Genomic DNA, 12,702 nt, shown 5'->3' with positions numbered 1-12,702 from the left:
ACAGGGCTTTCACTTTATAGTATGAAGGTTCGGTTTCCCTTCTTTGAATTGAGAAAAAAAAAGGACATAGGACTAAACATTATATTTAGAAGCTGAAGATTATTCTAATGGGGACTTGTATGAAAATCTCAATATCTCACGCTTCTAGCGCCCCCATATTATGCGCTATAGATATGGAAGCGCTAACTTATTCAGGCTCACAAATGACCTCAGTCTTCATAAATTCTGCATGTGGCATTAATATTTGTAGACTAGAATAAAGCAGATGTGTTGAAGATCTGCTGTCACCACTGAAGCCATCAGTAACTGTCTGCTGCCCCCTGCTGCTCGTTACGCAGAGCACACCAAGTAGAAGCACTTAACCACTTCACAACCAAGATAACTGAACGGAGGAGATTTCTGGTCTACTATTCATTGTTATATTAAATTATGGGTTTTTGTTTTTTTTTAAAATGATTTTAAAGATGTTGTCTCACTATATAAATGTGATACACTGCACTGAGGTGACAGTCGCCCCCAGCCACGCTCCCGCACCTCCCGGTAGGTCATACTCCAGCCAACAAAGAGAGAGTAAGGCCATGTGCGCACGCGTGCGTTTTGTATGCTTTTACGCAGAGTTTTGCACTGTAGCATAAACGCATGCATTCTGCGTCCCCAGCAAAGTCTATGTAACTTATGCAAATTCCATGCACACATTGTGTTTTAGAACGCAGCGATTTCCATGCTGAAATTTTTGGCCGAATCACTGCGTTCTAAAAAGCAACATGAGGCTGTGTGCGCACGTGTGCTGTTGCACTGCAGTGTAAGGGCGTGCGTCCTGCGTCCCCTGCACAATCTATTAAGATTGTGCATAATCCATCTGCACGTTGCGTTTGAGAGCGCAGCGATTTGCATGCAGAAATTTTGATCCAAATCGCTGCGTTCTAAAAAGCAACATGTCACTTTTGTGCGTTTTGGATGCTTTTCCCACTCTATGGCAGCGCAAGCATCCATAAAGCATGAATTCTGCATTCACAATGCATCCAAAACACAGCTTTTTGGTTGTGTTTTGAAACGCACATGCAGTGACATAACGCTGCAGAATATTTGTTACGGCAGAACGCAACGTGCGCACATAGCCCAAATCAGGACAGTTATACTTAGAGTCTCATGCACGGCTGTCACACTACCTCCGGGTCCTGTAATTTACCCTCATGCATATTCACTGCTTCCACTGCCCACCCTTTGTGATAGTGTCTGTGATTGGTCATGGAATACAAAAATAATTGGAAAAGATTGCCTGGAGTACCCAGTTTGAGATACCCAGCACAGATAAAGCAGACAGCTACAGGCTGCAGCCCTAAGCTGTGCATGTTATTTTGGCTGTGTATCAAAATATATGAGGCATTCCATGCCCCTTTTTTTCTTCAATAACAAATAAATTTTAGAAAACCGGCACGTGGTCCCTCTAATTTTGATACCCAGCCAAGATGAAGCAGACAGTTGGGGGCTGGTATTCTCGAGCTGGGGAGGCCTATGTGGTTAATGGGCCCTCACCAGCCTAAAAGTAACAGCCCACAGCTGCCCTGGAACGCATCCAATTAGATATGTCAATTCCAGCCCTTTACCAGGCTCATCCCAATTGCCCTGGTGCGGTGACAATCGTGGTAATATGAGAGGTTAATGACAGCTGCAATTTGTCTCAGAGGGTGGGCGGGAAAGCAGTGACTATGCATGAGAGTTAATGAGTCTTAATGAAGACTTGGTAAGTATAACAGTCCTGTTTTCATCTCCATTTTGCTTCCGTTTAACGCTACTAGGCAGCGAAAATGATGCTAATAAAGTGCGGAGGCAGGGCTATATTTCGGGCAGCATACGTCCCATACCCTGGAAGTACTCAATAGCATAAAGCGATAAAAAATTATATTTCAAAAACAAGGCATCGGCTATGAGGCATACAAGTAAGACTCTTGTCAGCATTCTACAGTAATACCTGTATGCTCACATTAACAGTTTAAAAAGGTCAAAGTGGTGACAGATTCCCTTTAAGTAGGTCTGTCAAGGTTTAATTTTTTTATGCAAAGAGTAACGCTGTAGATTGTTTTGCTCCTTATTCCTTCAGCCTCTTAGTGATACTTTTATCATGTTTTACATGGCAGCTAGAGGCCTAATAAAGGCATCAAATATCTGCCATCTTTATCATCAAGGAGATGATGGCAGTTCATTCAGCTTCTTTCCTTGCACAGGTTCATGCCTAGAAATGGCTCCCGGGGAGTCTGACTATGGCCATGTGTGGTCCATGTCGATCCTGGAAGGCATCGCTCTAGACCAGGGGTCTCAAACTCGGCTGGGTGTATGGGCCGCACAGAGGAAAAAAATAATTTGGGGGGCCGCATTCTTTGCAGGACAAGGTGACATTTTTATTGGTACTATATATAATATATTTTATTGTTTTGAGATCACTGATTTAGAACATTTTAACTTGTTCATTATAGCAAACGTGCACATTCTTTGTTTAAATATAAACCTTTTTTTTTTTACAATTTATTCCTTTCTTGTAACTAATAGTCTTACAGTTATCACGATATAGAAATTTTGACCAACATCTTTTAGTAATGTTCCCCATCTTGTTGTAATGTGCCCATCCTTGTCCCCTTGTAGTATTGTGCCCCATCCTAGTCCCCATCCTAAAGTAATGTTCCCCATCCTAGTCCCCATCCCACAGTAATGTGCTCATCCTTGTCCCCATCCTAAAGTAATGTTCCCCATCCTTGTCCGCATTTTGTAGTAATGTGTTCATCCTTATCCCCATCCTATAGTACTGTCCCCAATCTATAGTAATGTGTCCATGTTTGTCCCCATCTTATTGTAATGTTCCCCATCCTTGGCCCCTTGTAGCAATGTCCCCATCCTATAGTAATGTGCCCATCCTTTAGGAATGTGCCAACCTTGTCCCCACCCTATAGTTATATCCCCAGCCTTGTCCCCATCCTATAGTAATGTGCCCAGCCTTGTCCCCACCCTATAGTAATGTCCCCAGCCTTGTCCCCATCCTATAGTCATGTGCCCATCCTAGTCCCTATCCTATAGTAATAATGTCCCCATCCAATAGTATTCTGCCCATCCTTGTAATGTCCCCAGCCTTATCCCCAGCCTTATCCCCATCTCATAGTAATGTGCGCACTTTGTCCCCATCCTGTAGTAATGGGTCAGCAGCTCCCCTCACCTTCCACAGACTCCAGAGTGAAGCTGAGGGGAGTGGTCTGCGGCCCCAGATCCACAGTGATTGGAGAGATCGGTCACAAGGCCGGTCTCTCCAATCAGAGCTGGGGGCGGGTGAAACACAGGTCACCCAGCTCCAGCCAATGATCAGGGCTACAGCTGCACTGATCTTGGCTGGATTTCAATGTTTCAGCGATTTTCAATGGCTGAAACATTAGTGGCTGTGATTGGCTGACAAACGCCGCTCAGCCAATCACAGCCTCCGTAGGTCCAGGGAGGAGACACCACCCCTCCTGAGGTCCCCTCCTCCCCGAATCTAAGGTATTTGCAGCGATCGTAGCCACCGGGGCTGCGATTTCGCCATGACGTACTGGGTACGTCATGGGTCCTTAACAACCAGGGAGCCATAACGTACCCAGTAAGTCATAGGTCGCTAAGGAGTTAACTTCCAACACACACACACACACACACACACACCATTCTTCTCACCTGTCCCACGCTCCCTCGGATGCCTCATCTCTGCTTCGTGCGGCCCCCAGACCCGTGCCCCTGTTCACTATCGCGGCTGGTGCAGTGTCACTGTCAGTGATTTATGTGAGATGATTCATGTATTGCCGGCGCAAGAGCACAGCACCAGCAACACATTCATCTGACAAAGTGCACACAGTGGCTGCGGCCCCTGCACCTGCCGCGAAAGTTAACAGGGGCACGGGCCTGGGGGCCGCACGAACTACCCTGAGGGGCCGCATGCGGCCCGCGGGCAGCGTGTTTGAGACCCCTGCTCTAGACCTATGCATCACACACTGGTTGTAGGCTGACTCCACACCGGCCCTATGAACTCTGTTATTCTAATGCTAGTGGAGCGCTGATGTACGCCTAGCTGTAACTACTCAAAAATCATACAAATGACAGATTCCCTTTACGATTAACTTCCCATCACAAGCTTTTAGTGCATTCTTGCCACTGCATATGGTCACTGCATAAAAGGATTATTAAAAAGAAACACTGAAAAAGAAGAATTACAATTTTAGCAAAGTGAATGGGACTTTATTTGAAGACTGCACCGCCGACGTCTTCACAGCATGTCCCCTGCCTCACCGCTTGCAGCAGCACAGAGCAGCACACACTCCGCAGCATTGCTCCTGCCTCCTGTCACCATTCGCCACCATTCTTACCCCCCCGGTAAGCTACATTCCTGGATGTGTTCTCTGCCTCACAGCTTCCTCCGGTCACCATTTTCCCTCCCCCCTAGTAAACTATATTCAGATTCTAAGACGCACCCCTCATTTTCCTCCCAAATTTTGGGGAGGAAAAGTGCATCTTCTAATCGCAAAAAATATGGTAAACTGCACAATGGCGAGGGGTTGCCCTGCGGCCGCACTGTGACGCTTTACTAAAAGTGCGCAGAGACCCATTTAAAAATCAGACCAGAATAACATGATCTTCGTGTGCGTTTTGCCACATACTTTCATGTCTTGTTCGTTTGACGGATAGTTTTAGAAGAAACCAAAGTGTGTATGTGTAGGAAATGGAGAAATTAGGAGTGAGTGCCACTGGGGACATGAACCCATGTGAGGGGATTGGTGTACACCACTGCAAAATAGGTTAGCTCTATATAAATAACAAGCTACAAAATAACAGGCTCCAATACTTGACATTTTGTAGTGTGCTGAAAACAAGGGGTAGATGAAGATTTAAGAGAACATGTGCCCCTGGCAAAGCTTTTTCAGCATTCTAGGAACACAACACACATTGAGGACAACAAAGACCAATTTAGCAATCTTGAAGCCGGCAAGGAGTACTCCATAATATACTGAACCTCCATAACACGCCTCAGGTCCTAACAAATGAGAACTTCAAAAGGCCAGGATTTCGTACCTCATCAAACATAATGACAGAATGCACTAAAAAGCATTTGGGGGCTGGTAAATCTGCCACAGGAGATGTTCAACATTTCATGAGATCTCAGCATCAAGCACACAGTTAACTAATCATCAGAGAATTCCATTATATCTTGGGATTTAGATGAAGGCCTGAATCTGACGCCAACATCTCGTCTTAATAGTACTTCAAGATAGTCATTTACATCCACAGCTCTAAATTGGGACAAAACCATTTTTTACACAAGTAGTACACTATTATTTACATTCAGGTGCTTTTTCCTGAGGCTCTTTAGGCAAAAAAAAAATTATATGACGAGTATAATTGTGTGAAATATATCAGTCTATGATCGGCCTAAGAGTGCAGAACAGCATAGGAAACAAATACAGTTATTCCAAAAATTAAAATAGAAGTCCTCACCTTTAAAGGAGAAATATGCGAGTGGGAAACCAGTCCATGGACATTCTCAATCTGTGAAATGTTCTTTTCCGAGACATGGACCAGTTCTGGGCTTCTTCCTTCACTCAAGATATGTGGAGAGCTTGGCTCCTGAGACGGGAGGTCATCATCCTGGTATCGATATTTCTGTCACAAAGAAAAACATTAGGACCATGAAATGATGAAGGTTTACATCACAGCAGATCAGCGAGGCTTTACAGAGGCCAGTCAGGTCCGGCCAGGTCCGTTTTTTGTCATCTGTATTCCATATAAAAACAATTCTGGAGAATCTGTTCATCGGTTATCTGTGGGGGCTCGGTTAGTATTGACAGCTGGGTTTTACCCTCACTTCAAAAAGGTGTGCCGTTACATGGTCAGCAGTGATTGGACAATGGGTACAGACACGCCCACAACTTGTAACACCCAGTTGTCAATTTATTCACTCATATGTTGGAATAATAATAGTGGAACAGCACAACGTGAATGTGTAAGAAAAGCGGACAGAGGATTGTCATCTGGTGTTTTTAGACACCATTATTTCCTATTACTTATGGTAGCATCAACAATCGGCTGGGGTGAGATGGACATATCGGTCAGTGAGCTCTCCGTGTGGGAGATCCAATAATCGCTGCACAGCAGACAGTTTTCCACAAAATTCAGTGGTCAATGTGAAAAAGACCGCCGCATACACTAGCCTGGTCCGCTTTCCAGACCATAGGAGTTCACGGACATGCATGCAGTTCCTGCACCCATCTAATATGTGGACGAGCACATGGAGCCAGTCAGTGTCCAATTATATATGGCTGTCTGAACCCAGCCTTGTATAGTGACTTTTACCATGGTCTCCTTTTTTTGCATATTTAGTTTGTATTTTCGAAGTATACACCATTTTAAATAGTCCAATTAAACGGGAACCTAACACAAATGCTATTGATCAGCACATATGGGGTTAATCTGCAAGTTAATAAATTTTTAAAACTGATTAAAAGCCCCACTGAAAGCCCGGCACCCAGAGGAAATTAACTTTATTCGTACCAATAGCCTCATGCTTTTAGTCATAGAAGCACAGCCGAAACCGTTTCAGTTATCACTTAGTACATAATGAATGGCGGCTCTAACCACGCCTCCAGTACTGACTGACAGCCAGCGCTGTACTCCTGTAATACCAACCCAGCTGTCAGTCAGCGCCGGGCATTATGTACTGAGCAATAAACTGCACCAGCTACACTCCTAGAACTAAAAGCACAAGGCTACTGGGAAGAATAAGGTTAATTTCCTCCCTGTAGCCGTACTTTCAGTGCGGTGGTCGGACAGTTTTATAAAATGTACTAACCTACAGATTAATCCCATATGTGCACGCTGATAGCGTTTTTTTTACATGACCGGTTACCTTTAACAGATACACTGTGCATTACATTATGATAAATCCAATAAACTAAATAGATATCAGTTTGAAGAATTTATGTGCAACAGATGCCAGAGTAAAGGCCCCTTTACACACAGACTTTCTAGCGATCCCACCAGCGATTCCAACCTGGCCAGGATCGCTACAAAGTCTCTGGTGAGCTGTCAAACAGGCAGACATGGAAAACGACACAACAGCGATACGGACCTGCCGAACGACCTAGCTAGTCATTGGGGATGTTGTAAAGCAGCTTTTTGAAAGGGAAATTGCTAACGAAGTCGCTGTAAAGGCCCTTTACACACTGACGTTCTAGCGATCATGCTGCACAGTGGGAAACAAAGGACCAAAGAATGGTCCTGAGAGATTTGTAGCGATCAGCAACCTCACAGCGGGGGCCAGGTCGCTGATGTGTTTCACACACTGCAATGTCGCTGGGGAGGTCGCTATTGCGTCACAAAACCGGTGACGTTACAGCGATGTCGTTTGCGATGTTGCAGTGTGTAAAGCCACCTTTAGACATCTGTTTAATGCATCCATCACCCATAGGTTATAATGATATCCACTAATGAATACATCATTTAAAGCTATGGAAAAGCTTATAACTATCAGCCTAAGATTTCTCTTTTTCTTTTTTCTTTTTTTTTTTTTAAAGCATCCCAACAGGTCATTTGTTTTCTGACTGGCAATAAAATCCTTTGGGTTCACATTTGATACTTTTCCAGCATACATGTGAAACTAGTGGATATAAACAGTGACATGAATGGGGTAATATGCTGATATTTGTTTAGCTACTGTAATATTACCATTACTGCCACATTTCAATAAGATCCCTTTACATAATGCCCCCTCCCCCTTCTCCCCCCCCCCCGACATAAAAGGAGAGGGGTGTTATTTGCACTGTTCCCCACACCAGGAAGAAAACTTTACAAAGATGCTCCTTTTATCACTGCATATCCTTACCTTAGTTTAACTGAAACAAGAACAGTTTCTACAATCACTTCTCAGTAAAATAAATACTTAAAACAGAGAAAAGAACAGACCAAAGCCACACTGTCAACAGGGATGAGCTATAAACGTCCTTAAAAAGCACTGAAGGCATAATGTAAATGTTTTATTAACCATTATACGGCCCATTGCAGAATAAATGCATTTCTTCTCCGCACTGAACAGGGGTAGAGATGACCGACCTGTGGAAGTTCAGTTCACCGGGTGCTGCCGAAACGTACCTCCACGGGTTCGGACTTGGCCAAATCCACAATGAAAGTTACTGATAGGCAGTGCGGGTCTCCGCCCACATGCAGACAGCTATAAGCAGATCACTTCTGGAGTCGGGTTTTTTTCATTTTTATATTTTTTGGGGGGGGGGGGTGGTTGATCATGCTGCTGTTACCTTCACTGCGAGCCAAACACTAAGCAGCTCGCACTGGGCAGAGCACTGCGTGTACCGAGCACAGCAATGCTTGCACAAGTGAAGTTCATATGTAAAGCGCACAAACTCTGTTTTCTTTTTTAAAAATGTTGGTGTTCGGCTGAAAACTGGACCTCCGGTTCGCTCATCTCTAGTCAGGGGCACCGGACAGATCAGGCCTACACTTCAAAATATAGTAAAAATGGTAAAATAAGAAATCATTTTTGTCTTTAAGGCTGCTTTCACACGTGTTTTTTTTAACATGCGCCCTGAACGTTTTAACACAAAAACGGATCCAGTGCAAATGCGTTTTTATTTCAATGCATTTGCAATGGACTCGCGTCAACATGCGTTCACATGCGTTTGCGTGCGGTTTAGTCAGGATCCAGCAACTTGCGTTTGCGTGCAATTTAGTCAGGATCCAGCGAGTTGCAGTTTAACATTTTTCAAAAACACTACTTGTAGCGTTTTTGAGCTGAGTCCAAAAACTGCAAGTCGCTGGATCCTGACTAAACTGCACGCAAACGCTGGTATGCTGATAAATAGGATCCTGTTTGGCCAGAAACCAGCCTGGAGTAATCACAGTCTCACTCTCTCCTCTTTATGATCTCCCCCACCTCTGCTCTCCCCCCACCTCTGCTCTCCCCCCACCTCTGCTCTCCCCCCACCTCTGCTCTCCCCCCACCTCTGCTCTCCCCCCACCTCTGCTCTCCCCCCACCTCTGCTCTCCCCCCACCTCTGCTCTCCCCCCACCTCTGCTCTCCCCCCACCTGCGTCTGAATTTCCAGTTTGTCACGTTCAGTTCCCCTCACTCCCGATCACAGACGCCAATGCCTGCCCATAAACTTCAAGTGACAGGATCCTGCAAAAATAACACGTGTTTGCATGTGTTTCTCTTTGCAAAAACAGGACCCGCTTTTGCAGCAAAACAATGTTCATGAGGCATGTAAAAAAAAAAAAGTGTGAAAGCAGCCTAACAAACAAATAAAAAAAGAAGCTGCTTCCAAATCTAAGGATATTGCAAAAAGTATCAATATTTTTTAAGCCACTTCATTTTCTAGTTCCCATATTCTGTATCATTGCAGAATACAAATGCCAAAAGCAATGACTCCACAAGAACAAAACCAGAGCTTTGACAAGAAGTAGTCTAAATGTCATTGACTGTCCTACCACGGAATATGGAATGACCCACATATGTTGTTTCCACTCAGGCATGGCCAAAAGCGTGTTTGTGTGTACATTTCATTTTCAACATGGAATAATCGGAGTATACAGAAGAAAGACCTTGTAACACTAATGAGTCATATGACACCGGGGATGGAAAACGGGTAATTGGGCACAAATTGGCCACCTTCACTTAGGGGTGTACTCACGTTTGTTGCCGTTTTGACATTAAAAGGTAGGGTGTCGCGTTTTTTTATTTTTGTATTAATAGTGATTATGAAATCAAGTATTTTTAATACAAAAATTCACTGTTTATTTACTTTTTATTTAATTCTAGTTTTACTGAAGCACTGGGGGCTGCCATATTGGATTTGCTGTGTGTAATGACAGCTAGTCACATCCTTTATGGCAGCCCCCTGTGCATAGAGAACAGTGGTCGGAATCCGACCCCATAGACTAACAGAGTAGGCGTCTGCTGTGACCTGAACACGCCCCCTGGGCTGTCCAGATCACAGCAGAGGGAGGAGATCAGCGCCATCTGGAGCTTCCCCCCCTGTCACCTGCCAGGATGGGTGAGTACCGGTACGCAGTGTCGGACTGGCTACCGGAGTAACCTCCAGTAATGCCAGTCCTGGCTGCGGTTAACTGCATTGCACTCTGGAGCTCTCAACTGAGCTCCAGAGTGCAGCCTGAACTGAACCGCGAGCGCCAAGTGATTGAATCCCCGGCGATTGTGGTGCAGTTCAAGTCAGCTGCAGACAGGCCGGGGTGATCTCCGGTGCTCTCACCTGAACGCCGGAGATCACCCCGGCATGTCTGCAGCTGACATGAACTGCACTACAATCGCCAGAGAATCAATCACTCGGTGCTCGCAGTTCAGTCCTGCAACCTCTGAGATCAGTCCAGGCTGCAGGTGAGGGCTCCGTAGCCAGTCCGAAGCTACCGGTACGCTACTCCCGCCGCCGCTGCTCCCCAGCCACCACCACCAGCAGCCCCCCCCCCACCGCAGCTGCTCCCCCACTTGTGTGTGCTCACCCCTGGCCTCTCATCCTAGTAGCTCAGTGGGGCAGCGCTGTATACTGTATATCTCCCTGCTTGTGTCAGTCTGCAGAGTGTTGCTCCTCTTGACACATACACAGGAATAGCCTGCAGAGTGTCGCTCCTGACACATGATACAGGAGGGGCAACGCTCTGCAAGCTATATATCCCTATGTATGGGTGGTTTCCACTCACTGACAGCAAGCAGAGATGTTGGGGAATGGGAAATGTTTCTAGTCACTGACAACAAACACAGATGATGGGGAATGTTTCCACTTATCCGTTGTAAACACCCAGATTGGGAGGGGGAGGTGTGATATCACACACAGGAGAGCAGATTCTGCCCACTTTACTGCAGCTGTAATCCAGGCTATTTCTACAGTGGGATTTCTGTAGGATATCAGCAGCTGCTACCCCTAGTGTTTAACAGTGCAAAATATCAAACTTAATTTTTTTTTTAAATATTTTTCTCAATTAAAAACAAATAATATGTACACATAACATTAAAACATTAATACTTTATATTTTTTCAGTTATTGGAAAAAAAAAATTTGACGACACCTTCCCATTAAATAGCTGAATGTTATTTAGAGGGCAAAAGGGTCATATCTTCAATGTTGTGCCACAAAAAGATAAAAAAATATTTACAAAAATCTTGGAGGGGTGTACTTAAACCTGAGCAGGTAGCCTACACAACTCCTAGTTTTTCATAAATGCAAGTTAACATTTTTTTGGTATAATTTCAGAAAATGATATACACAAATAAATCAACTGTACACTGCAAGATTATGGTGAATAAGTGTTCCTAGGAACGCTCTTTTCATGATAATCTAAGAATAAACAGGCTGCTGATCATCTCAAACGAGCAAAGCATTTGTTCATCAGGTGAAGTAATCTGTTGCACAAAAGATCATAGTTTTTGGCAGCATACGTGTAAACAGGACTCGCGCTGCACAGAACATTGACAGGCTTTGTACACTGAGCAATCTGAAGCGGGATCGGCCTGTGTAAACAGGCTATTACATGACTGCCGACTGGAAAACAACTGGCTTCTCGGCAGCTGTGTAAGTGGACCTTCAGTTAGGAGTCAGCATCATACTATTGTTCATTATAGTCCATGTAACTACAGTAAAGCGTATCTCAAATGCTTTTAAAGCTAGGTCAGGCAAAATGGCCGCTCACCAAATCATGTACGGCAGAGGTCCCCAACTCCAGTCCTCAAGGCCCACCAACAGTGCAGGTTTTTGGGATTTCCTTAGTATTGCACAGGTGTTAATGTAATTACCTGCCCAGGTGCTGGTTCCAACAGCAGTGCAATGCTAAGGAAATCCTGAAAACATGCACTGTTGGTGGGCCTTGAGGACTGGAGTTGGGGAACCCTGATGTACGGGATATAGTATAGAAGAAAAAAAAAAAAATAGAACAGTTTTCAGTATCTGGCTCTTTGACATATACGGGAGTCATGGGAAGCCTTAATTCCTTGCCATACAGGCACAGAGACAACACAGCGGTGACCAGCATCCGGGCTAAAACGTTTAACGCCGTGGATCAGAGAAACTGCTGAGCTTGCCTGTTCAACCCCTTATGTTGGCACTGGGGTTTTTTTTTTTTTTTTTTAAAGTACATTTTGTAGCCGATTTCCTGTAGATTCTAATGATTTTCATGGAGGGGGGGGGAACAAAAAAAAAAAAAAAAAAAAAACACACATTGTTCATACAGCAAATACTGTATTTTTCAATAAAGCTTTGAAAACCGTGCAGCAAAAAGTGCCATGAAGAATTTGCTGCAAATACGGCAGTAACTGAAAGCACAACAGAAATTAAACAGCTATTGTAACATCTATGATCTTTAACAATTGGGGTACTCCCTCAATATCTCTACTGGTGCCCCCATCTTGGCAGACCAGTTGGTAACTATGGCAGACGGAGGCCAGATAAAAGATTCCTAAGATCTGCCATATGATCGCATTATTGGACGCAGAAGCCTAGTATAATAGTCTGCCTGCCAGGAGAACTTTGACAGGGAATAAAGCTGTGACATACTATGTATTCCAAAGCATTGTAAGTGATCAAAAGTCTGGGAGAGGAAGAAAAAAAATAAATAAAGACAACCCCTACATGTCACACTTTTTTTTTTTTCCATTAAGCATGGAAGACCATGGGTAATG

The 12,702-nt window shown here is 44.4% G+C and overlaps 1 protein-coding gene across 17 annotated transcripts in view; it reads right to left on the bottom strand.

The window, feature by feature from the left end:
- Positions 1–12,702, bottom strand: part of DLG1 (discs large MAGUK scaffold protein 1) — a 280,537-nt gene that overhangs the window by 170,983 nt on the left and 96,852 nt on the right. For all 17 annotated transcript variants that reach the window (XM_075340530.1, XM_075340529.1, XM_075340531.1 and 14 more), the window contains one exon: positions 5,503–5,667. In XM_075340530.1, coding sequence (XP_075196645.1) covers positions 5,503–5,667 — 165 coding nt within the window. The remainder of the gene's footprint in view (positions 1–5,502; positions 5,668–12,702) is intronic.

The sequence above is a fragment of the Anomaloglossus baeobatrachus genome, chromosome 3, assembly GCF_048569485.1.
Source record: "Anomaloglossus baeobatrachus isolate aAnoBae1 chromosome 3, aAnoBae1.hap1, whole genome shotgun sequence".
NCBI classification, from domain to species: Eukaryota; Metazoa; Chordata; class Amphibia; order Anura; family Aromobatidae; genus Anomaloglossus; species Anomaloglossus baeobatrachus.
The sequence above is the reverse complement of the archived record's forward strand: the minus strand, read 5'-3'. Positions and strand labels throughout refer to the sequence as shown.